The 27,608-nt window shown below is 38.7% G+C and overlaps 1 protein-coding gene across 1 annotated transcript in view; it reads left to right on the top strand.

Moving 5' to 3' along the window:
• The window catches only part of HLCS (holocarboxylase synthetase), an 81,604-nt gene that overhangs the window by 13,266 nt on the left and 40,730 nt on the right, over positions 1 to 27,608 (top strand). The window contains exon 6 of the mRNA XM_081327531.1: positions 17,601 to 17,872. Within this exon, the coding sequence (XP_081183657.1) occupies positions 17,601 to 17,872 (272 nt within the window). The remainder of the gene's footprint in view (positions 1 to 17,600; positions 17,873 to 27,608) is intronic.

Here is a 27,608-nt window from a genome sequence, read left to right as displayed (position 1 = left end):
TTCAAATGCATATTCCAGAGGTCCCCAACCTTTTGGACACCAGGGGCTGGCTCTTTGGAGAGAGGTTTTTCCGCGCTCCCCCTTCTCCCAGCAGAATGGCAGGCCCCCAAAATAGGATATATATATATATGTGTGTGTGTGTGTGTGTATGTGTATATGTATGTATGTATATGTATGTATATATATGTATATATATGTATGTGTATATATATGTATATAGGTAAGGTAAAGGTAAAGGTTCCCCCGCACATGCGTGCTAGTCGTTTCCGACTCTAGGGGCCGGTGCTCATCTCCGTTTCAAAGCTGAAGAGCCAGCGCTTGTCCGAGGACGTCTCCGTGGTCATGTGGCTGGCATGACTAGACGCCAAAGGCGCACGGAACGCTGTTACCTTCCCACCGCAGTGGTCCCTATTTTTCTACTTGCATTTTTACGTGCTTTCAAACTGCTAGGTTGGCAGAAGCTGGGACGAGTAACAGGCGCTCACTCTGCTACGCGGCACTCGGGATTCGACCCGCCAAACTGCCGACCTTCTGATCGACAAGCTCAGCGTCCTAACCCACTGAGCCACCGCGTCCCTGTATATATGTATAATATGTTAAATGCTTGCTTGTTAACTATTTAGATTACCTTGCTAGGCCCCAAACCATGGGAGAAATCTTTATTTCCTGTTTCGGCCTAACCGAAGGCCATCCACAGGCAGTAGTCACAACAGTGACAGCTCATATTTGTGTAAATTTTAGATTGCTAACAAAGAATGAAAGGGAGACTGATATGCATTTCAAACTTATTTGTTTTCATCAGTCAGCCATACATATATATGTATGTATGTATGTATGTATGTATGTATATATGTATATATGCAAGGGAAAACACAGAGGCTTTGGGGACCTGACAATATCATTAGTTGCTGACCACTTAAACAACAACCAGGAAGCCCATGCATGCACCATCTCAATTATCTCTTTTATTTGTTTTTTAGCTTTGAGCATTTTCCAGGTTGTTGTTTTTTTATTCAAGAATATGTGGGCATACAATTGAAAAGTTTTAGAGCAGATTAAGTTTATATATATGTTTTTGAAATAATGTAAAGATCCAACTGCTAAGGGTAGTAGTTTATCTTCAGATTCCTAATTTTCTTCTGATACTTCCTTAGATGAAATTAGGATGGTTTTTCTTAATCTTTGGAAAGTAGATCAGTTGACTCCAAGATACAAGTATAGCCCTGAGCAACTCTAGAGCTTATAAAGTATGTTTGACTGAAGCCACTGACTGCTTCCACTTTGTGGAAGTGATCTTCTCCAGATACGCTCAAGCTGGAATCTGTTCATTGAAAAAACAAAAATGATAGGATCCTTTTTTATTTTATTATTTCGTTTCTTTTCACCAAAGTTGCAGGCATTGGGAGACGTTTCATCAGGAAAAAAGGTACAAAACAAATGAAAAGCATGTTGATTAATGTTTAAACTAGTTCTGTGTTTAATTTGAATGCAGATGTCATCAACTGTAGAGATGATGATAGGTTGCTTCAAAGACTTTCCCAAAATGAGGTAGGAAGATGAAAGTTACTTTTTTGAAAACATAACATCCAGTCAAACTTGCCAATAAGAACAGAAGTTCAACTTATCGGAGCAAGTGTTTATAATTGCAATACAGGTGGCCAAGCCAAAAATAAATAAATAAATCTAAAAGTGAAATACAAAGTAGGAAGAATAGATTAAAGAATGCTTTATACAAGTTTTTGGATTGGGGGCTGGTTTTTTTACTCATTTGATTTAATGGACCATGGAAGGGAGGAACTATCTGTTATCCTCGAATGTGTCAAAGGTCCTAAGCCCAAGTAGGCAGGTGTGCTTGAATTTTGTTCACATGACTGTAGGAGCACTGCAAGAGTCAGAACTTTGAGGAGTTGTTCAGCAATGTCGTAACTTTAAATGGTTGCTGAATGTTGTTGTTGTTAGCTGCGAAGTCGTGTCCGACCCATCGCGACCCTATGGACAACATTCCTCCAGGCCTTCCTGTCCTCTACCATCTTCTGGAGTCCATTTAAGCTCGTGCCTACTGCTTCAGTGACTCCATCCAGCCACCTCATTCTCTGTCGTCCCCTTCTTCTATTGCCCTCGATCTTTCCCAGCATTAGGCTCTTCTCCAGTGAGTCCTTCCTTCTCATTAGGTGGCCAAAGTACTTGAGTTTTAGCTTCAGAATCTGGCCTTCTAAAGAGCAGTCAGGATTGATCTCCTCTAGGACTGACCGGTTTGATCGCCTTGCAGTCCAAGGGACTCGCAGGAGTCTTCTCCAGCACCACAGTTCAAAGGCCTCAATTCTTTGGCGCTCAGCCTTTCTTATGGTCCAACTTTCACTGCCATACATTGCAACTGGGAAGACCATAGCCTTGACTATACGCACTTTTGTTGACAGGGTGATGTCTCTGCTTTTTAGTGTGCTGTCTAGATTTGCCATGGCTTCCCTCCCCAGGAGCAAGCGTCTTTTAATTTCTTGGCTACAGTCCCCGTCTGCAGTGATCTTGGAGCCCAGGAAAATAAAATCTGTCACTACCTCCATTTCTTCCCCATCTATTTGCCAGGAATTGAGAGGGCCAGATGCCATGATCTTGGTTTTCTTAATGTTAAGTTTCAACCCAAGTTTTGCACTCTCCTTCTTCACCTGCAACAAGAGGCTCTTTAGTTCTTCTTCACTTTCTGCCATTAGAGTGGTATCATCTGCGTATCTTAGGTTGTTGATATTTCTTCCGGCAATCTTAATTCCAACTTTTGATTCATCTAGCCCTGCCTTTCTCATGATGTGCTCTGCATATAAGTTAAATAGGCAGGGCGACAGTATACAGCCTTGCCGGACTCCTTTCCCAATTTTGAACCAATCAGTGGTTCCTTGTCCAGTTCTCACTGTTGCTTCTTGACCCGCATATAGGTTTCTCAAGAGACAAATAAGATGGTCTGGTACTCCCATCTCTTTAAGAACTTGCCACAGTTTGTTGTGATCCACACAATCAAAGGCTTTAGCATAGTCAATGAAGCAGAAGTAGATGTTTTTCTGGAACTCCCTAGCTTTCTCCATGATCCAGCGTATGTTGGCAATTTGATCTCTAGTTCCTCTGCCTCTTCGAAATCCTGCCTGTACTTCTGGTAGTTCTCGATCCACATACTGCTGAAGTCTAGCTTGTAGGATTTTAAGCATGACTTTACTAGCATGAGAAATGAGTGCAATGGTGCGATAGTTTGAACATTCTTTGGCACTGCCTTTCTTTGGAATTGGAATATAAACTGATCTTTTCCAATCCTGTGGCCACTGTTGAGTTTTCCAAATTTGCTGGCAAATTGAGTGTAGCACTTTTACTGCATTGTCTTTTAAGATTTTGAATAGCTCAGCTGGAATACTGTCACTTCCACTAGCTTTGTTGTTGCTCAGTTTTTCTAAGGCCCACTTCACTTCACATTCTAGGATGTCTGGCTCGAGGTCAGTGACCACCTCATTGTGATTATCAGGGACGTTAAGCTCATTCTTGTATAGTTCTTCTGTGTAATTTTGCCACCTCTTCTTAATCTCTTCTGCCTCTGTTAGGTCCCTGCCATTTTGGTCCTTTATCATGCCCATTTTTGCATTAAACGTTCCCTTCATTTCTCCAATTTTCTTGAAAAGATCTCTGGTCCTCCCTATTCTATTGTTTTCTTCTATTTCTTTGCACTGTTCATTTAAGAAGGTATTCTTATCTCTTCTAGCTATTCTCTGGAATTCTGCATTCAATTGGGCGTATCTTTCTTTTTCTCCCTTGCCTTTCGCTTCCCTCCTTTCCTCAGCTATTTGCAAAGCTTCCTCAGACAGCCATTTTGCTTTCTTGCATTTCTTTTTCTTTGGGATGGTTTTGGTTGCTACCTCTTGTACAATGTCGCGAACCTCTGTCCATAGTTCTTCAGGCACTCTGTCTATCAGATCTAATTCCTTAAATCTATTTGTCACCTCTACTGTATATTCAACAGGGATATGATTTAATTCATACCTGAGTGGCCTAGTGCTTTTCCCTACTTTCTTCAGTTTAAGCCTAAACTTTGCAAGGAGAAGCTCATGGTCTGAGCCACAGTCAGCTCCTGGTCTTGTTTTTACTGACTGTATAGAGCTTCTCCATCTTTGGCTGCAGAGCATATAGTCAATCTGATTTCTGTGTTGACCATCTGGTGATGTCCATGTGTAGAGCCGTCTCTTGGGTTGTTGGAAAAGAGTGTTTGCTATGACCATCGCATTCTCTTGACAGAATTCTATCAGCCTGTGCCCTGCTTCATTTTGCACTCCAAGGCCAAACTTGCCTGTTATTCCAGTTATCTTTTGGCTTCCTACTTTAGCATTCCAATCCCCCATGATGATAAGAACATCATTTTTTGGTGTTAGTTCTATAAGGTGCTGTAGTGCTTCATAGAACTGGTCAATTTCATCCTCTTCAGCACTGGTGGTTGGGGCATAGACTTGGACTACTGTGATATTGAATGGTTTGCCTTGGATTCGAACTGAGATCATTCTGTCATTTTGAGGATTGTATCCCAGTATTGCTTTTCCTACTCTTTTATTGACTATGAAGGCTACTCCATTTCTTCTGAAGGATTCTTGCCCACAGTAGTATACCTGATGGTCATCTGAATTAAATTCACCCATTCCTGTCCATTTTAGTTCGCTGATACCTAAGATGTCAATGTTCAGTCTTGTCATCTCTTGTTTGACCACGTCCAGCTTTCCTTGATTCATGGATCTTACATTCCAGGTTCCTATGGAGAAAAAATCTTTACAGCATCGGACTTTCCTTTCACCACCAGACACATCCACAGCTGAGCGTCCTTTCGGCTTTGGCCCAGTCGCTTCATTCTTTCTGGCGCTACTAGTACTAGCCCTCTGCTCTTCCCCAGTAGCATATTGGACGCCTTCCGACCTGAGGGGCTCATCTTCCAGCGTCATATCGTTTTGCCTTTTGGTACTGTCCATAGGGTTTTCATGGCAAAGATACTGGAGTGGGTTGCCATTTCCTTCTCCAGTGGATCACGTTTTGTCAGAACTCTCTGCTATGACCTGTCCGTCTTGGGTGGCCCTGCACGGCATAGCTCATAGCTTCATTGAATTACGCAAGCCCCTTCGCCACGACAAGGCAGTAATCCATGAAGGGGGGTTGCTGAATAAATGGACATTAAACAAGGACTGCCTGTGAACTGATGTAGTAAATAATTCCAACCAAACATAAATTAAGTGCCTTGCCCAGAATATTTTCAAACCAACAAAGTTATCTGTTGTTTTGCTATGATGTCCAGATGAAACTTTCAGATATTGTATTCCAGGCCTCCTAAATGGAAGATCTGTTGCATCAGAATTTTCCTATATTATGAAATGCTACTTAGTTTGGCTGAAATGGTTATGGTTATGATAATCTTGAACTTGTAGGGTGGAATTTGAAAGTCAACTGAAACTGTTAACTGCTAAAATCCAAAATCGAAGTTTCTTTTCAAACATAAGACATAGGCATGGTGCTATTTTATTCTGATTGTTGTTAGCTGCAAAGTCGTGTCCGACCCACCATGACCCCATGGACAATGTTCCTCCAGGCCTTATTCTGATTACCTGATGACAATATAAAATACTGAAAAGAAGCTTAATAGCAGTTACAGTTTGTTCCACTAAATAGAAGGGAACATATTTCAGTAGATTTTAAGCATTTCTTCTGTGAATATGCAACATATGAAATACTATTACAATACAGTATTTCTATTTCTGATTGTGTGTTTTCAGCTTATGACAATGTTTAGCCTTTGACCTAACCACTTTCTTAAAATAAATTATTTGTTGGTGAGAGCAGTTGCTGAGAAGATTGTTTCCAGACTGCTGTCAGAGCACCAAGTGACAGAAAGTAAACTAGAGTGTCCGTTAGAAAAACTGAGGATTGAAGATTCACCTGTAGCATGGCTACATTATATTTCCAACACATGCACATGCTATGCCTTTCATGTTTGAAAACATGCCTTTAATGAAAGCATAAAGCTGCAATAAAACTTAAAAGCAGTTGCAGTTTGATTGTCTGATAAATGTTGAATGATTTTTTTTAAACAATGGGGACAGTGAGTTAATTGATACACAACATCACTGTCCCCGGCAATCTAAGAAAATCGGGGAAGTCAGGCACCACACAAGTTATGTAGCAAGTAAACACAGGGTCAGTCATAAAGGACTCAAATGTCTATACACCAATGCACAGTATGAACAGTAAGCAGGGTGAACTAAAAATTCAGATAAACGAGGGCAGATATGATATTGTTGCCATTACGGAAACATGGTGGGACGAAACCCACAAATGGAACACACAGCTAGAGGGATTTAAACTATTTAAAAGAAACAGACTAAACAAAAGAGGAGGTGGAGTTGCTCTCTATATAAGAAACAACTTTATCTCTACAGAAATAGAGCACAACAATGACAAAAATTGTAAACTTGAATACATTTGGGTCAATATAAAAGGGGGAAAAATGACATTGCCATAGGTGTATACTATAGGCCGCCCAACCAAGCAGAGGAAATAGATGAACTTTTTGCTAACCAGCTAACTAAGGTATGTAAGAAGCACATCACAATAGTAATGGGGGACTTTAATTACCCTGATATCAACTGGGAGACAAACTCTGCACCAAGTGGAAGATCAAACAGATACCTGACAAATCTAGCAGACAACTTTCTCTCCCAAAAATTTGAGAAGGGAACTAGGGGATTAGCCATATTGGATTTAATTCTCACAAACAGATGAAATGATAGAAAATATTGAAGCCACAGGAACCTTGGGAGGAAGTGATCATGCAATATTGGAATTCAACATTCTGGAAGACAAGCAATAGAATACAGCCAAACTAGAGTCTTGGACTTTAAAAGAGCTAATTTCAATAAACTTAGAGAGACCTTGGGAAGAATTCCATGGATGAGAATCCTAAAGGGGAAAACAACTCAAGAAGCTTGGGAAATTTTGAAAAGTGAGATAATAAAGGCCCAGTCTAGTACAATACCAACAAAGAAGAAAAATAACAGCTCGCAAAAGAAACCAGCATGGCTGCATAAAGAACTCTCTGATAAACTGAAAGATAAAAAGGACAGGTTATAAGAATTGGAAAGAGAGGCACATAACTAAGGAAGAATATCAGCAAATAGCCTGTGCCTGCAAAGATGAAGTGAGGAAAGCTAAGGCTCAAAATGAACTAAGGCTTGCGACCAAAGTCAAAAATAACAAAAAAAGTTTCTTTAACATATAAAAAAAAGAAAAAAGTTAAGGAAATGATTGGTCCATTAGTGGGTGAAAGTGGCAAGAAGGTGACAAGCAACAGGGAGAAAGCAGAACTATTTAACTCGTTTTTTGCATCTGTCTTTACACAAAGGGAAAAAACAGTCCAACCTACCAAAACCAGTGCCATAAAAAACGGAATAGAAATGCAAGTTAAGATAGGCAAGAAAATGGTAAGTGAGCACTTGTCCAGCCTAGACGAGTTCAAATCACCAGGACCAGATGGATTACACCCCAAAGTTCTCAAGGAACTGGCAGACGTGATCTCAGAACCACTGAACCATATTTTTCAAAGATCCTGGAGCACTGGGGAACTACCAGTGGACTGGAAGAGAGCTGATGTAGTTCCCATCTTCAAAAAAGGGAAAAAAATGGATCCAGGAAATTACAGACCTATCAGCCTGACCTCAATACCTGGGAAGATTCTGGAAAAGATAATCAAACAACAAATCAGCAAACACCTTGATGCAAACAAAGTCATCACTAAAAGTCAACACGGGTTTGTCAAAAACAGATCATGCCAGACAAATCTTATTACATTCTTTGACCAAGTGATAAAATTACTGGACCAGAGGAATGCTGTAGATATAATTTACTTGGACTTCAGTAAGGCATTTAATAAAGTAGATCACAATCTACTACTTGGTAAGATAGAAAAATGTGGGTTAGATAGCATCACCACCAGATGGATTCTTAGCTGGCTGACAGGCCGTACTCAGCGTGTGGTCCTCAAAGGAACTGCATCTACATGGAAGGAAGTGTGTAGTGGGGTGCCCCAGGGCTCTTCAACATCTTCATCAACGATTTGGATGAGGGGATAGATGGGGAACTCATCTAATTTGCAGACACCAAGCTGGCAGGAATAGCCAATACTCCAGAAGATAGGCTTAAAATACAGGAGGATCTGGACAGACTTGAACACTGGGCGCTATCTAACAAAATGAAATTCAATGGTGAAAAAAGTAAGGTTCTACATTTAAGCAGGAAAAATCAAATGCACAGGTATAGTATAGGTGGTACCTTGCTCAATAGTAGTAACTGTGAGAAGGATCTCGGAGTCCTAGTAGACAGTCACTTCAATATGAGCCAGCAGTGTGCTGCAGCTACCAAAAAAGCCAACACAGTGCTAGGTTGCATTAACAGAGGGATAGAATCAAGATCACGTGAAATACTAATACCACTTTACAATGCCTTGTTAAGGCCACACCTGGAATACTGCATCCAGTTTTGGTCATCACGATGTAAAAAAGATGTTGAGACTCTAGAAAGGGTACAGAGAAGGGCAACAAAGATGATTGGGGGACTGGAGGCTAAAACATATAGGGAACGGTTACTGGAATTGGGTATGTGTAGTTTAATGAAGAGAAGGGTGAGGGGTGACAAGATAGCAGTGTTCGAATATCTCAGGGGCCACCACAAATAAGAGGGAGTCAAGCTATTCTTCAAAGCACCTGAAGGCAGGACAAGAAGCAACGGATGGAAACTAGTCAAGGAGAGAAGCAGCCTAGAACTAAGGAGAAACTTCCTGACAGTTAGAACAATTAACCAGTGGAACAACCTGCCTCCAGAAGTGGTGAATGCTCCAACACTGGAAGTTTTTAAGAGGAGATTGGACAGCCATTTGCCTGAAATGGTATAGGGTTTCCTGCCTAAGCAGTGGGTTGGACTAGATGACCTCCAAGGTCCCTTCCAACTTATGATGATGATGATGATGATGATGATTATTATTATTATTTTTAAAGATTGGGAATCTCTTACCTATAGATGTTGCAGAAATGCAGTCTCACTTCCCACAATAAATGTCCAATAATAAGGGATATTGAGAGTTGTAATAGTAGTGAAATTTGGAGGGGCACAGGATCCTCATATCTGCTAAGACAGAGCTAGGACAAGTTGAGATTGCTTTTGCCATATAGATATTTACTGAAACCATTGACCTCGGTGTTGGCTTCCGTTCGTATTCATTTTTATTATAATAATAGTATGCCATAAGTGGCAGTGTCAATAAAATAATATGCAGAGTTTGTTAAATGTAATATAACATATACCTACAAATGGCATTTACAGCTACAATATCATAACTTAATCACAAACAGTGATCAAGGCATTCATTCCATCTCTCAAATTTTGCAATATAAAGTCTCATGAGCTTTTAGCAATGTCATCTTGAGATTTTTTGTAAGTATACTGCTATTATAAAATAGCATGAAGCTATCATATTTGATATCCTATGAATCATACATAATAGCCATTTTATTTTATTTCTTATTTGGGACACTGGCACAAATTTAAAATGCAACAGATGTCCTGGAATCCAGAGGAGCCATATTGCCAAATGCTTATTTAAAATTTGATTTTATGAAATGTTATACAAATCTCAAAAAAAATAGCTTAGTAAAATTGCTTTTTTAACATTCCCAAAAATATTTCTTTCTCGGGGGGGAGCTGATTTCCCACAACCCCCATTTGTGCCATAAGAGTGTGAGTACACACTTTTATTGGCACAAGATTAAAAATTTATCTGGTCAGCGAAACTTGATAAACTTTTAAACTCTTAATGCAAAAACAGCAGAAAAAGATCCCTGCAGTGGCTCCCAAAAGAGGATCTTCCAACCCATAAAGGTCTAAAAGTCAGGGCAAAAATTCTATTAGGTGGAAAAGAAATTTATTGTGTGCCAATTATTTTCAAATGTTGGATGTCACTTTGAGCTTCCAGTCAGGTCTGCACATGTCTCCCAAAATGCTTCATAGCCATGTTTTCCTCAGTACATAATCACTGGCTGCCTATTTTCAAGGGTTGCTTCCTGCCTTAGCTCTTAGTTCAGTGAATCCAGGTTTGTGATGCCCAGTTGAGGTTAGCCAGTGTGCAAGCCAGTCTGTTAATTTTTCTTAAATTGTACACAGTGAGCCCTAGGACTCCCATTCTGAGTTCCCCAGTGCAACATATTCAGGGCTTGGGTTTGGAGATCTCTTTCCTGCTACCTCCTCAGTGAGAGCATATGAATTGCAAATTGCCTGAGGAGGCCTGGTTCCTTCCCCCTTGGTATTTGCAGGAAGTTGTGCATACAAAGGTTTAATGTCGCAAAGCAATAACCAGTTTAAGAAGCTTTATATGGAGGCAGGTGGAGGGGATAGGCTTAGTGTGATTCTGAATGGCATGTGTGCGTGTGTGCATGTAGTCACTCATATAAAACAGGCAATACAAGCATCCTGGACAAATTTTCCCTCCCACCACAAGAGAAGTCCAAGGTGTTCAGTACTTGCTGTGTCAACCATTCCCAAATGCCTTCTCTCCATAAATACATTCAACTGGCTTGTTACAATACAAATGAGGCAAGAAAGAAAACCTTACAATGAGTTTCTGCCCTTCCCCTATAGTCTTCCTAGTTTTCTTCTGAGGCTTGACATGGGGGCCAATGGCTCCAGGACTCCTTCTTTCCTCTGCAGCGTTCACAGGCATCTGGGAGGATGGTAGGACTTGGGAAGATCTGTTCCACTCTGGTTGCATAATGCACGGGTCGGCAATCCGTGGCTCCGGAGCCGCATGCGACTCTTTAAGCCATCTCCTGCGGCTCCCAGTCCTCCTCCGCCATTCTGGAAAAAAGTGGGAATAAAAAAGTCCCATTGAGAGAATGGGGAGGCGGAGGTTTGGAGAGCTGGTGCCTTTCAGGGCCGCAAGGAACACGAACGAAGGCAGCAGCTCTCCAAACGGGGGGCGGAGGTTTGGAGAGCTGCGCGCGCAGCTCTCCAAACCGCCACCGTCCCGTTTGCAGAGCTTCCACCTTCGTCCATGTTTGACGGAGGCGGCAGATCTCCAAATGGGTGGCGGCGGTTTGGAGAGCTGCAGACGCAGCTCTCCAAACCTCCACCATCCCATTTGCAGAGCTTCCGCCTTCATCAAACATGATCTCCAAATGGGTGGCAGCAGTTTGGAGAGCTGCACGTGCAGCTCTCCAAACCTCCACCATCCCATTTGCAGAGCTTTCGCCTTCGTCAAACATGATCTCCAAATGGGCGGCGGCAGTTTGGAGAGCCAGGAGGGGCAGGGCACTCAGATGGCTCTGGCAACACCCGGGCTGAAGATGGTGCCGCGGCCCAGTGCCCGTCGCCAGGGAGACCCACCACCGCTGCCATGCAGGTGCCTCCCAAAGCTGCAAGCTTCGTGCGGGAAACCCGGCGTCCAGGGAAGCGGCAGCGAAAGGGCCGCCTCCCTTTCCCCCCACCCGGCTTCAGTTGAGAGTTTTGCACTCTCGAAGTTGGCGAGGATTTTTCAGGCTAGCTAGCAGAAGAGAAGCCAGGCCCTTCCTCCTCGGGAGCCATGAGCAGGTGCAGGAAGCAGTGCAAGCACGGCCTCGTGAAATTTTCCCGCACCCTCTTCAAACTCGTCACGGGCAGGCTTAGCAAAGGTAAAGGCGAGGAGTAAAGACGATGCGGGAATGGCAGGCGGCGGCCGCAGCGGAGGGAGGGAGGAAGGGAAAGGAGCGAGAAGACCAGCCAACACCATTCGCCAATCGTTGGGTTTAGGGAGCGGAAGGGTTCCCGGTTCCCTTTGGAGAGGGCATTTGCTGCGCTTGCGTTTTGCGGGCCGAGAAAGGTGTGCTGTTTGTTGGGTCACTTCTGGGCGATCATGGGGGCCCTGGACGATGTGGGGTTTTGCAGCAAAGCCTGGTAGGAAAAGGCTTTATCGGGACACGCTTTCCTGCTTGGGGGGCTTCTGAAGCTACAAATCGCCCTTTCCAGTTTGTAGCTGTAGTGGCAGCAGCTGGAAGGCGGCATGAAAACCAGTCCACAAACCTCTTGGTTCCTGGGGGGGGAAGAGTTGGAGCCTGTTGTTTTGTGCATGTGTGCACATGCGCGTGCATATGCACCCTTCTTTGTGGCTCCCAGTTTTTTCTTTTGTGAGGGAACCGGTTCCGAGTGGCTCTTTCACTGTTTCAGCTTGCCGGCCCTTGGCATAGTGGCTTTCTAGTGGATGGCTGGATTCAAACCCAATTCTGTAGCTTAAATGGATGGAGGCAGCATCTGGGTCATTGTGCTCTGCTTCCAAAAGGTTACTGAGTCATCTGTGCAGGGCTAAAAGACATGAGAACAAGATCTCCTTCCCCTTTTCTGGGTGGACTCTCCCAAGAGAGGTTTTGCTGATCAGACAAAGGCATGGAGAACAGAAGATAAGAAATGGAGAAGTGGGATTGATGCGGGGGGGGGGGGGAGTAGCTTGCAGACAGAGTTTGAAAAGACATTACTGAAGTTGTTAAAGAAACAGATAAGCAGACAAAATGGGGACACCACAGATGAAGACAAAAGAGAGGCTGGATTCTGATAAGAGAACAACAAAAAAAATGAAAAGTCTCATTTCTGAAACTGAACATTTGCAACATGTTAAAGAGGACTTAAGGACTTGTGACTTGAAAATGCTGGGCAGCTGGAGAATGCTGAAAGCTCCAAGTAATTTTAAAAGCCTAATATTTTAAGGTGTGCAATTTGCCAGGTGCAGGAGAATCTACCTTTTATATGTGTTTTCAAAATATTTAAACATCATATCAGCATTTTGCCCAGCATTACCAATGCACAATTTAGATAAAAATACCACATTAGAGATTGAAAATAAATGCTTATGTGTTCCAGGATTAGTTCCATACTAGTTTCACTGATTAGTGATAGGATAAGAAAAGAAACTTAAGAAGAAGATTATTTCTGTACACAAGCAAACTTGAGCTCATGAGGCTCTTGTAGCTAGACACACCTCACGTTTCAAGAAAACGATAGATAAAACCCATTTACAATGCATACAGAAAAGGAAGAACGAAACTTTTCCAGGAGATGAGCTTAGAGAGAGAGAGAGAGAGAGAGAATATTTCTCTTTACCCTCTTTGCTGGCCAGGCAAAAAGAGTGATGAGGGTATTTTCCTTTTGTTGGCTTATTTTAAGCAGAATTTCTAGCAGAGTTTTAAAATTCTTTTCTCTTTGGATTAGAGACAATTAACAGTTACATTTACCTCATACACAAAGACTTTGACACACATACACAAAGACAAGGAAAAGAGAACAGAAAAGGGAAACAGAATTCTTAGTTTTACACATCCTGGTCATTCCCATCATAAATCTCAGTTAAATTAGGGAAGGCACAAATCTTAAACATAACACGTGGTTGCATAGAGAGAGAGAAAGAGACAAAAAATCACTGTTCCTATATTTTATTGTCCTTTTCCTTTTAAGTACCTTTGTTTAGTCAAATTGGTTTCCCAGCAAAGCCATGGACAAAGCCTATTCTTCACAAATTTCCCTCCATCATTTTTCATAACTGCCTGGACAGGCAACTGCCTCTTATCCCAGGCATCAAGCAAGTCTTCCAATGGGGAGCCTACCCTGTCCTCAAGCTAGAGCATTCCATGTTTCCCTATTTGCGATATAGGGATTCAATTTGGCTCTGCTGAGTCCAGGCAAATCTTGGGCTTCCTAGTGAAACCCTCGTCTCCCGTCTCAGTTTTCAAACCAAAAAGGATCTGGGAGGACTCTGCTTCCCTCCTCCCAAGGGAACTCCGCCGTCAGTTTTCGGACCAAAAAGGGATCTGGGAGGACTCCACTCCTCCTTCCCTGGCCTTTTCCTTTTACTGACTCAGTTTTCAGACTCAGTAGAGTCCGGGAGGACCTCTGCTTGCTTCCCAGAGGTACAGACCCCTCCTTTTTTCACAGCTTTGCTTACACAACCTTACCAGCTGGTTGCCCAAATCCAATTCTTTCATTTACTTTTCCATTCCATCTCATACAGCCTCTCCCTTTTCCCTAACAAACATTCCTGCGCTCTGGCCAACCCCCCATGCTTTCCAGAGTCTGTTGCTTGAACAGATCCTTTCTGCAGTTAGGAAAGACCATTGGAAGCAAGATCCAACTATGATTGGGAAAAGGGGCTTCTCACTCACACACTCAGACATACACACATTTCCCCTGGGCTTTAAAGTTAAAATTTAGAGGTACTCACTTTCTTTCCAAAGCAGCCCTTGAGCTCAAACTCAAAACTCCCTTTACTATCCTTGCTCCAGATGGGCAGGGCCTGGGAAACCCATCCACAGACACAAGGGATCTGCTGCCGGCAAGATGGGGTTTACCAGTCTCAGTCCATTGTAGAGTTTAGCTTGGAGTTCCATCCTAGGTGCCAAATTGTTGAAAGAAAAATCTTCATCAGGATCCAGTGCAAGCCAGGAATAAACAACATGGAGACTGCTTTAGAAAGAAGCTTGTAGTTTATTGAAGAGGAGAGCCAGACAGAAAGATGGCTCTGGAAAAACTGACTACATGGAGCAGAGTGGTGGGCTTTTATACCTTCTGGGGCTCTTGAGGTTGTTTCCTGTTCCTGTTTGAGGCCTTAGATTTCCTGTGTCATGTACTTTGACCTGAGTCTGAGTCTGCCTTTTTGGTATTGATGGGTTAATCCTATTATGTCTCCTGTCCTTAGAATTTGGGTGGGGTGTGTAGATTTTAAGAGTCCTAATCTCTTCAGTTTCTAGCTTGAAGGCTCCAACCTTTCTGATATAATTTTTACATTTGCATTTCTAAAAGCTGGTTTCTGCTGAGTTGTCTGGCTAAGTCGGGGAGAAGTTTCTGCCTTTTTAAAGATCTTCTCCATTATTCCTTTGGGGGAATATATTCTGCCTTTTTAACATTTCCAAAAATATTTCTTTCGGGGGGGGTTGACTTCCCACAGTACAATTAACGTATCTGCTAAGTGTTATAGATCCTTGTCAATGTTCTTGTAAACTAAAGATATTAGTTACCATGGTGATAAAAACTGCACTGGAAGTCATAATAATCCAAACCACCATTTTGTGTTTGGATTATTATTTTTCTAAACGTACATATGTTATTTTTAGTGCATTTTATTTTACCAATAGCAATAGCACTTAAACTTATATACTGCTCAATAATGCTTTTCAGAACTCTGAGTGATTTACAAATGTCAGCATATTTTCCCCAACAATCTGGTTTCTCATTTTGCCACCAGAAAAGGATGGAAGGTTGAGTCAACCTTGAGCTGGTCAGGAACAAATTCATGGCTGTGAGCACAGTTAGTGTGCAATACTGCATTCTAACCACTGCGCCACCATGACTCAGTAATTTAATTTTATTGTAATTGGGGTTGGGAGTGGGAGGCACTGTCTTGCAGTGGTTCTCCTCCTATCTCCTGGGCCACTCGCAATCGGTGTTGATGGGAGGGCAGAGGTCTGCCCCGAGGCCTCTCGTTTGTGGAGTTCCTCAGGGGTCGGTTCTCTCTCCCCTCCTATTCAACATCTATATGAAGCTGCTGGGCGAGATCATTCGTGGTTTCGGGGTGGGGTATCATCAGTACGCTGATGATACCCAACTTCTTTTCTCCACCCCGAACCAACCCAGTGATGCCCTCGCTGTGATGTCCCATTGCCTGGAGGCGGTTCAGGTCTGGATGGGGAGAAACAGGCTTCGTTTCAATCCTGCCAAGACTGAGTGGCTGTGCATACCGGCATCTCGGACTAACCAGTCCATTCCATCTTTAATGATGGGGGGTGAGGTGTTACCCCACGTCGATAGGGCTTGCAACTTGGGCGTCCTCCTGGATTCACGGCTCAGTTTTGAAGACCATATAGGAGCCGTGACCAGGGGGGCCTTTGCCCAGGTTCGCCTGGTACGCCAGTTGCGGCCCTACCTGGACCGAGATGCCCTGCGCACAGTCACTCATGCGCTCGTGACCTCCCGATTGGACTACTGCAATGCTCTCTACATGGGGCTACCCTTGAGGGCCACTTGGAGGCTTCAGCTGGTGCAGAATGCAGCCGCGCGGGTTGTGATGGGGGTTTCCCGATACTCCCATGTAACACCTCTACTCCGCGAGCTGCATTGGCTTCCGGTTGCCCTCCAGGTGAGATTCAAGGTGCTGGTGATGACCTATAAAGCCCTAAATGGCTTGGGTCCGGGATATCTGAAGGAACACCTGCTGCCAGCATCAAGCTCCCTTCGTCTTGTGCGCTCCCACAGGGAGGTTCTTCTCAGGGTACCGCCAGTAAAAGATTGCCGGCGGACAATACCCAGGGGGAGGGCATTCTCTGTGGGTGCGCCGGCCCTTTGGAACCAGCTACCTGTAGAGCTTAGGACTGCCCCTGACCTTCGCTCATTCCGCCGGGACCTGAAGACCTGGCTCTTTGAGCTTTCTGGCCTGGACTGAGAGTATTAACTGGGGTTTTAATTGTATTTTAATTGTAATTGGGGTTTTATTTCAAGGTTAATGTAATCATTTTAATTGTTTTTAATTTTTGTAATTTGTTGTATTGTTTTTAAAAAACCTTGTGAACCGCCCTGAGTCCTACGGGAGAAGGGCGGTATATAAGTCTAATAAAATAAATAACAAAATTACAAGATAAACAACAGTTCAAAGGATAAACAATGTAATACACAGTACAACTAATAAACAGAAAAAAGAAAAGAAATAGTAAGCATCTAAATATGTCACTTAACTGGTTTACAAAAAATTGATATTACAAATATCTTGTAATACTCTATTATTAACTACTGTTAATATTAACTACTGTTATAAAGAATCATGAAAGAGAAACATGCTCCTTTTTCATAACAAATTATACATTTCCTAAATCTAATCTTTTTTCATTTTCTCAAAATAATTATTTTGGTAACCATCCATTTTTATTTATTTAATTATATGGAATTTATTTATATATAATTTATATGGCCACCCACTCACTTTCAATAACCATAGGTGGCTTATATTTTAATTTTATTTATCACATTTTTGAACCACCCATCTTCCTCACAGACGTACTCAAAGACAGTTATATTCCAGACTCTTTGAATATAAATCCATATAACAGTAAGATTTTATTTGGAAGTAACATTGGAATGCCTTTCAAAACATGTCAGATGAAGGACAATATTCATTTTAATAACATTAATTTTATCTCCAAAAATTAATAGATGATAATCCACCTATAAACGCAAATCAATATTTTCTCAAATATTTAGCATTTATTTCCATACATTTAGAAATATTTTTGAGAATATAGAATTCTAAGTATTATCAGTGGAAATTACAAAACCCATTTTAATAATTGTATTATATATTTAAGTCTAAAGGAAGTAGATCCCAATTTATCAGGTGGACCAAATCCTTTCCAAAATTAAACATAGATATCAAATACTTATTAGGAAGTTAATGTGAGTTCACATCCTTTTGGAGAACAGAAATGAATTCTTAGTTTTGATATGTGTATTTTATATTGTCTTGTAATTTTATTTTATATCAACAGGTTCTCCACAATACTTTTTTAGAATGGCTCCGAAGAAAAGAAATCACAGAAGGATTAATCACATCCAGCAAGGTGTCTCTTAAGTTTGTTTCAACTTGCACGGAAAATATGGAAATAACGCCTTTGCTCATTCCTGTAGTTACTGATATGGAAGCATTCTCATCTGAAAATTTTTGTTTTGAGAGATATAAACAAAATCTTGATACCAGAATCTTGGGGAAAATAGTCTTGTTTTCTGAAGTTACATCAACTACAATGAATCTTCTTGATGGGTAAGAGATTGCAATAACATTAATTTCAGTATGAAAAAGAGAGAGAGAGAGACTTGGCAAAAACAATATGCAGTATTTTAGTTTATTAGACTTATATACCGCCCTTCTCCCGTAGGACTTTTCTTTTGAACTTTTCATTCTCTTAGTTTATTGAAAATAAGTCTGGTAAGAAACTGCAAAAGCTTGCTAGAAAATTTAAACTGAACTGTCGTGTATCGTTACCATTTTTAGCAATAACCACTTTGCTATGTTATTTTTCTATTTCTGATATTGATACTATGCTTAAAATTCATTGCAATTCATAAAACAATATCAAGTGGCAATCCATAAAAAATTCACTTTTTCAAATAACACAATAGTGGTTGATATTGTCCAAATGAATATGAGTGATCAAATAATATTTCAGACAAACTGATTAGAAGATAACCTTTATCTATTTCATCCAAGTTGTTTTTTATCTTGTAATTTTGTAATTTCTTCCAATTGTGATCATAGTAATTTTGACTGAATGGATCGCCTATCTACTTTTATTGCTTTTAGAAGATGTGACATGTCAGCTATGTTTTTCTAATCTTTACTGCTTGTACTAAGTTTCTTTGACTTTTTGTTAGTATGATTGGATATATTTCTGATTGGTCAAATACAATTAAAGTGCTGTAATTGTGAATGTGCATCATACAGTTTTCAGGATAAACCCTTTCATAGTACAGTCCAACTAAGCTGACAGGCAACTGGATATTTTGCATGTTGCTGTTTTAATACCTAATTCCAGTTTTCTCATAATATATGTTTTGTGATTCATTTATATTAAAATATATATTATTTGTTATGCTGAAAGCTGTCCTGAAGTGCATAAGATAATTAGAACGCATGTTTATTTGGTTGCCTGGAAATGAAGGGCAGAGATTTACTAGCCATGCCACCGTAGTTTATGATGCATGATTATCATCTTGCATTCTGTGTATGGATAAGAGCACCGTTGAATGTTGAATTCATAGTTGAATTCTCTTAACTCCCTATAAGTCTGTAGAAATAACCTATTTACTATTCCATTTGACCTTTGATATAATGGTAAAGATTTTTTTTCTACAGATTCTCTAAGTGACCAAGTTAGTTAACAAATACAACATTCTATTAAATATAAATGCCACTTACTCATAAAGGAGTGGCTGAGGTATAATGTATAAAATAAAAAAGTGCTCACATCATCCGTAATTTCAAACTGAAGATTGGCATCTAAAGTTTTTAAAATGTGGGGGGAAGTCCTTGCAAATAATTAAGAGCTTTGGCTCTTAAATAACTGAGGACTAATTTAGAGCAGCAGCATCCATAGGAGAATCAGGAAATCAGGTGATGATTGCAGCAGCATGATCAAAGACACGGCCGTGCGCGCACACACACACACAAAATATGTGCATATGATACCAGTACACCTCAGAAAGGATAGCACTTCAGTCTAGGTGCTGAGACCCTCATTTTATCTTATTTAGCTCCCCAGTGTTGCTGATAAAAAGCTGTGGTGGCACAGTGGTTAGAAGGCAATATTGCAAGCTAACTTTGAATTCTACTGCCAGCAGTTTGATCCTGACTGACTCAAGGTTGACTCAGCTTATCATCTTTCCTTGGTCGGTAAAATGAGGGACCAGTTTGTTGGGGGCAATATGCTAACTCTGTAAGCTGCTTAGAGGGGACTGTAAAGCACTATGAAGTGGTATGTAAGTCTAAGTCAGGGGTGTCAAACTGCCGGCCCACAGGCCAGATGCATCATAGCGAAACTGCGCCCACCCCATTGCTGGCAATGGCAAAAAAGTCACGACACATCACGTGACATTGCGAGTTTGACACCCCTGGTCTAAGTGTTAATGCTAAAAGAATAATTGAACACAGCACTACAAGAATGGAAGGAAATGGCTTGGGAAAGCTATCAGGATTATTTAGACAATCTGGAGCAGAGCACTAAAAATAAAAAATGCAGAAAGGAAATCTATAAAAATCTCATAAACCTATCATGCAACCCAAGTTTGTTTTTTGATGTTGTCTAGCTTGGTAATGAAATGTCTGCAAGAAGACAGCCAAGCTCAGAGAGCACCAGGGACCCCATAGTTCAACCCTAAATTACAAATATTCTCTTCCAGTGATATACAGATTTTTATTGTAATGCTGAGATGCAATAGAAGTCTTGATTATTTAAATATCTGCAGCAGAAAAGCCAAGATACATCAAAACATGGCTGTAATTATTGATTATTAATAAGTAGGGTAAACAAGTCTGTTTACTTTAACTTTTATTGTAAATGGGTTAATCTTATGTTTTTATACAAAGTCATTATTCTGTAAAATAGCAACTTTATAGATGCAGGTAACTGTTAATATTGATAAAAATAACTAAAAATGTGTGAAATAATTTTAAAGAGGGCATGTATGGCTATGTTACCTATTTCTAAAAACAGTACTAAATTGTTTTTATTCAAAATGTACTTGGTCAAAATATGTAAGGATAATAATGTATATGACTTGGTTTTTTGGCTTAATAGGCCCACTTATTGTTTTATATTTATACTATTTTGTTCCTAAGGAATTGATTCTCTAAGAAAAACATTTTCTGATTTTTAAAATACTTATTTGTTTTATTACCACGGGGGACTACAGTAGAACCAAAAGAAAAGAATACACTTTTTAATTTGCTTGAACTAGTTCAAAAGTAAAATATATCTCAATTATGCCCTAGTAACTGATTAATTTATAATAACTAATTAAATATATCCTAGACAACTTGTTAAGTCACTAGTTATATGAAACACTCTTGAATGGTATATTCATTTGAATTATCATGACTGATATGTTCATATATTTGCATTTTATCTATTTATAAGTTAACTTTATTTTTTTTGTTGAAGTGGTTTAAATATTGCTAGTAAAGTGTCTTGCTGCTTTGTGCCCTTTAATTTGGCTGTTGGATTTTATTTGTTGTTTTCTTTGACCATCAGGACACCTGCGACTTTGAAAGTACTATCAACTTTTAAACATAGTTTATTTATTCTGTCGAGGGGATTATACTTTGCCTTTTTACTTTTAACCTTAAGCCACTAAGCATTATACCCAAACACTAAACTATAGTTAATTTTTAAATAATATAGAATAAAAATAAGTCAGTTTTCAAAACTTGTGAAAAATTGTTTGTTTTAAATGTGCTTAAAATTAAATATAGTATGTTCTAGCAAGCTCTAATTAATCTAAAACAGAAAGAAAAGCTTCTAAATTTATACTCCTTAAACTAAGTCAAAATTAAAAGAGCCAGAGAGTATATGAACCCAAGGCTTGCAGTACTATTAGTATCAAGTATAAGTATAAACTATCTTTATAATTTATAATCGTATGGAATGAAATTTTTGAAACACACTAGCATACTTACCTTGTTTCAGTGAATTATCAGTTCACATATAATATTGATGTAAGATTGTAGCCTATATAAATTAGTAGAACTGACTTGCTAAAAATAAGCATATTTCTTTAAAAATATTTTATGTCACAAAAATATTTTATTTCAGTGTGCTTTACTAAAGTAAGGTACACTGCCTTGTAACACTCTAAATAACTTATAAATCTTTAAAAAACAAATACAATTGTTTCCTAATTAAATTGTAAGCAATTATTTATGATATAAACATAATGTTCTCTTTAAGCTGATGTCATTCAATAACTAACATATATAAATTAATAAATATTGTAATAAGATATTTTACTTGAGTTTGAGATAGATATTTAATATTAAATTACCTATATTATAGCTATGCATAATATGCCTCCAAATCTTTTTACAAGTTGAACATAAGATCTTCCATCCCAGTCCTCTAACACTATAAATCTTTCAAAATTAAGACTTAGCAAAAGTGGGCTGGAACTAATTTAATGGCTGAGTGATCTCACAGTAGAGAAACAGCCAGAGTGTAATAGGGTTCTTTGTCTATATTTCCACCCTAGCTGGTAACTTGCCAGTCAAAAGTCAAACGAGAGAAACAGGTGGGAGCTATTAGACCTGTCATAAAGTTTGAAAAATTGATTCTGGAGTCTAAATGATTAGATTGAACTTGACAGTGTTGTCCTAAAGATTCTAAGAAAAATTCTATAGTTTAATTTGGAGTCCCTTGATTATTCATTAGTTCTCCAGATGGCCTGTTTTGATGTATCACATATTATTATACAAGCTCTATTATTGTTGGCATATATTTACATGTACAACTAACAAGCAAACTAAGTAGCACCTTTATTAGTCCTTATAAATTAAGGTGTACAGAATTAATTAAATTTATTTAAATATTAAATAACTCAGCTTTATCAATAATGCTTGATGACTTTGGAATACTTTCAATTCATTAAGATTATCTTTGTGGAATAATGCCTTCAAAGCTGTTTTTGTCATGGCTGTTGAGATATCGAAAGCACAATTTCTATAATTTACAAGAAATAAGATTTGTCAGATAGCTTCCGTAACCTCTATGGTTCTCCTCGTGGTCTCTAAGCATATAATTAGAATATTGCAATGTTTGGAAGTTTAGGAATAATTTAAGGAATAAATCAAGTGCTAGGATGAATGGCTTGAAGGATAACCTGTTTAAATCAGTGAAATTAATTGCTATTAAAGTAAAGATGAAAGAAGCACTATTTCAGTCTATTAAATAAAAATTTATGGTCACATAGTTGTCCACAATAAGGAATCCTGTAAAATGTGCTTGTTTGTATCAAAAAACAAGTCATTACACTGACTGGAAGTATTTTTTTAAACATTTAGTTATGTGACTTGCAGTATTGTATAAATTTGTGGATGACCAAGAAATCTGCCTGTGCAAGGAACCTTATTTCTGACATGAAATTTTTTTAAAAAAAAACAACTGAGAATATTATAGTACATTTCATATAAAAACTGTTTTTAAAGTATACATGAACAAAATAGTTAACAATTTATTATTATGGAGCAATAGATGTTTTGAAGAAGACTGCATTTAAAGTTTCATGGATTATCAATAACTGATTCTTGATTGTTTGCATCCTGATATTTATTTGCCTGAAGAAAAAGGGGAAAATGTGTTTTTGACCTCTGTATGAACAGAACTTTGAACGGATTCAAAGTTGTACAATAGGAAATTTGCTTATGCAATAGACATTCTTACCCATCCACAACTTTACAATACCCTTCAAAAAGATCTTTTACTGTGGGTTTTGTAATGAGGTGGCAGTAAAGAGACAATATGAACTCATGAGGGACAGATAAGAATCAAAAGTATCAATTTTAGCTTTTTTTCTGAAGTCTCTTTTTACTGTAACCCCTTGCATCTCTTTCTTGATGTTCAAGGATGTTTTAAAATATTCAGGAGAAGATGGTAGTATTAAAAAATAAGCTGCGTTAGCAGCCTTCTACATAGATTTATATATAATTCCAAGCGTATTAGAAAAAATGTTAGTGTAAATGTTTTAGTGAAATTGAATAGTCTTTGATCTTGATCTTCCCAGAGCCTCCTAAAACTTGGCTTGATAAATTAGTTTATAAATATTTGGCTCCAAAACCTTGCTGTAAATATAACAGCATTATGTTTCAGTAGTGAAACAATTAACATAAGTAAAACAAATATTTGTTTACATTTACACGTGGATAAAATGAGCTTTCATAATTATATAATAGTGTGTGATCTAAAATATTAGAAAATCATTGATTCTGTTTAAAAAAAATAATTGTAAAAAATAGTTTCTAAAAAAGCAAATAGAACAGAAATGTTTAAAAGTTAGAGAAGACTTACTTAAATTAATGTCTATGGAGATTCTCAGTCAAAGGTACTTTTTTAGGAGGCAACTGGACTTCCTTGTTTTTCTTTGAAGATGTTTTGCTTCTCATCCAAGAAGCTTCTTCAGCTCTGACTGGATGGTGGGGAATGGAAGGACTTATATTCCTTGCAGACAGCTAGCTGGTCATTTGCATTCTTTTTGAGAGTCATTGGGGCATTTGGAGGTTTCTCTGTGTCCTCAGGGTATTTAAATATTTAAATTAATACTTATTTTTTAAAATAAAAAATCTATCTGTCAGACTATTAATCTGGATAACTTCAGAAATATGAACACTAGTATGCTGGATGTGATTTCAATTTTAAACTTATTTTAGTGCTAATAATATTTGATATTCTCCACCCTCTGGAATATCATTCCCATCACACTGAAGTTAGCCCCATTTCTCCTATTCTTCCAGAAGTGCCCCTTAAAACATGCTTTTTTCACCAGCCTTGGGGATCCCAGAGACAGCCTGAAGGATGGCTGTGTGACATTAAATGAAGTTTGTTTTCCTGCTTTTTTGGGCTTTATCTATTTTTATTTAATTTTATTTACTTGTGGTTGTCTTTAAATTGGGAGATGAACTACTGTACGTAAATATGTTAAATAAATATTAAATAAGAAGAATTACCAGGATCAAGTTATGTTGGCTTTCCCAATAGATTATAGTAGTGTTAAATACTGTCAGTTAGACCTTACATTAAATTAAATTAAATTCTGGAATATAATTTTTCCTAACTTTTTAAATAAAAAACATTCCAGCTTTCTGAATTAGCACTTAAAAATAATTTAAGGTGTTAAATGTTTCTAGGCGCTGCATCCAGAGCAATCTTTTTTTTTTTTTTGCAAACAATTTTTGTAGTGCTTCCAAAAAATTTCAATTACAAATGGCCAAATTATTGAATGGGAGAAGTATTTCATAGCTGCCAAAATGATAATCATTTTTACGGTTAATAAAACATTAGTGATGGTGAGACAAGATAAGGTTAAATGGGATTCACAAGGGGGGGGGGATGTTGGACTTCACCCTCTTGTGCCCACTTAGGGATTTTAGACTAAGTTCTCATTTGTCTCCTCCCCCTGGCTCTGCTAGTCTCTCTCCTGCATATAACTTCAAACAGTTGCTAAGATAAGGACTACCTCTAAGTTAAGGCTGCTTGGTCACTCACTTGAATAATGAATTATTTACAGCATCTTCACTTCTGTTTCTAAATACCTAATAAATGTATTAGTTTAGCTTAAGTAAATTTAATCAGATGATCCATGCTCTTTTCAAATTTTGTCCTGCTTTATTATAATTCCTTACTATAGGCCAACAACAGTACCTAATATTCGCAGTCCCAAAGGTGCTTTTCAAAAGGAAAAACAAAGTCAAGTTGCCTGTTGAAAAAGCACGTTTGGGACAACCATGACCTGGGTGACTGAGAATCTCCATAGACATCTAATAATTTTTGTTATTGGGAAGGTAATTAGTTCAAAACCCATCTTTAAAAACTGTGTTGCTTTCAACATCATTTAAAAATCTACTGTTTAAGAAAACAAGAAAGCTTTGTTATAAACTAGCAAATAAGGGGAGGGGCCAGGAAAAAGTGCATGAGCACACAGTTTGGACTTGATTCAATAAGCCAAGTTTGGCTTATTGAGTCAAATCCAAAATTGGACTAAATAGAACTAAATCATTATATCTGAAATGGGCCTCAGCCTGGCATTTTATCCTACAGCTTGTAGTTAATCACCCTTTTCTTTAGAAAAGAGACAAACATTCAACACATGAGTACATTACAGTTAGCCATAATATCAGTAGGTATGCCTGATGCCCAGCCCTGCAAGTGGCAGCAGCTAACAAACCACAAAGGTTTCTGGCTTGGTCAATTTAATACATTGCATAAACAGTCTGTTTGACTCAGTTAGGCAAATCAGGAAAAGATTAGTTTCTTTGTTTATATTGTTACCCTTAAAATGCAACAATATCCAGTTAATATAATTAGCTAAATGTATCATGATCAGAATTGTTTGTTAACTGCATTAGAGTATGGAATAAGACGGAAATTATGATCCTTAACCAGATAAACCATATTCAGGCTTAATATAACATTTCTCAAATATTAGACTAAACTTTGGCCTTCTTGCTCTACTCTGGTTGCTATAATCACAAGTATTGCCTTGGACATAGTATCTTTTTTACTCACTTTTATTAAAAAGTTTTACAAGGTAAAAACAATACAAATTTAAAGAAAAAAGATAGGAAAGGAAAGGAAAAATGAAAATAAATAGAAAAAAATGAAAGAATAAAAAAGTTATAAAGAAGTGAGTTCCAATCTTCTTAACAGCGATTATAAGTGCATTTATATTTTACCCTCTCTAAGGCTACATCATAATTTCCTTTTTTCCATAATCTACCTTTTCCAATCATCAAATCCAAAAGTCACAAATTCATTTTTTTCTACCGATAGAGGAGACTATTTGTAGTTCAGGATTCAAATGAGGGGCCCTTGTTACTCTCGGAGCTTGGTTGTTTCCTTGCAGATATTTCCTTATCAAAACTGAGTAACTTCATCAGGACCCCTCCATTTTTCAGCAAAAAGTCCATAAGGGGTTTCCAGTCACTAGTAAATATAGTACTTTATGTTTCTCTAAACAAACCAGTTACTTTTGCCGTCTCTGCTAGTCTCATTTTCACCAGCTATTCCTCCATTGTGGGTATTTCAATATCTTTCCTTTTTTGTGCGTAAAATAATTTTGTAGCAGTAATTGTATATAGGAGTAGTTTTCCAGTACTATTCTGTTTTTGTTGTAACTAATGCTACCCTTGTTTTTTTCTTCATGGAAATAGCAGGCATATATCTAGGCACAGGAGTTAATAGAGTATAAAGTAAGAATGCGGAAATAGAAGCATGGAAAATTAGAAAACTGGAGCAGGAAATATATAGAAAGGCACATTATTTTGGATGGTGAATAAGGCAATTACAAAGATGTCTGGCAAATACAGACGTGAAGGTTTACATTCTGATCCTGATTCTTGTCCCCAGTTCCGAGGTGCTGACTGAATGAAAGCATTTGAAGATGTGGTTCAAGGGAATGAATTGAGAACTGAAGGAGAAAAGGCTATGCATCCAGCCATTGCAGTAGTGAGAAAAGAGAAACAGAAATGAGAAGTGGGATGAAAAACATTTCTGCATGCTTAAATGATGTGTTCAGAGGTTTAAAAGAAAATGAAGAGTTTTTTGTTGCCAGAATTCTATAAAGCTAAAAGGTCATGTATGCAGTGAAAGATGATCAAATATAATGCTGTATTCATTGTCTGATAGGGATTCAGGAGGCAGTTGGGAAATACTGGCACCAGTACTAGTCTGGGAATAGGCCGCTAGCCCATCAGTCAAGAGAGGAGGTATTAGAAATAAACTGAAGTATGCCCTCACAAACTGAATGATAGCTTGGATTCTAAAATGGAAGTAATTCTGTTGTTCAGATTTCTATAACCTAACCCAGGGGTAGGCAACCTTGGCTCTTTTATGACTAGTGGACTTCAACTCCCAGAATTCCTGAGCCAGCATAGCTGACTCAGGAATTCTGGGAGTTGAAGTCCACGAGTCATAAAAGAGCCAAGGTTGCCTACCCTTGACCTAACCTCTCTCCCTTTCAATAAATCATGTTGGAAAAGACTTGGTGAAAATCTTGGCTTTGAATAAAATTAGTTGCAGGGAGGCTAATAGAGAATTAGGGCTATTTTGTGTCTGGGAAAGTGCATTGTCTACTAGCATTCTGGCTATGTTGTAGCCTAGATTTTTCTTATTGTAATACAGGCAATAAATGTGTTTTGAAGTCCATATGTGCAAGAGAGACTTAGTGGATTGCATTCTATATTTTGTATATGGATTGCACTCTATATTTTGATTTGAAGGAGATTTACTTTGTAGTCT

The sequence above is a fragment of the Vipera berus genome (assembly GCF_964194415.1).
Source record: "Vipera berus genome assembly, chromosome: 4".
Classification (NCBI taxonomy): domain Eukaryota; kingdom Metazoa; phylum Chordata; class Lepidosauria; order Squamata; family Viperidae; genus Vipera; species Vipera berus.
Note: the sequence above shows the minus strand (reverse complement) of the source record. Positions and strands in the feature narration are given on the sequence as shown.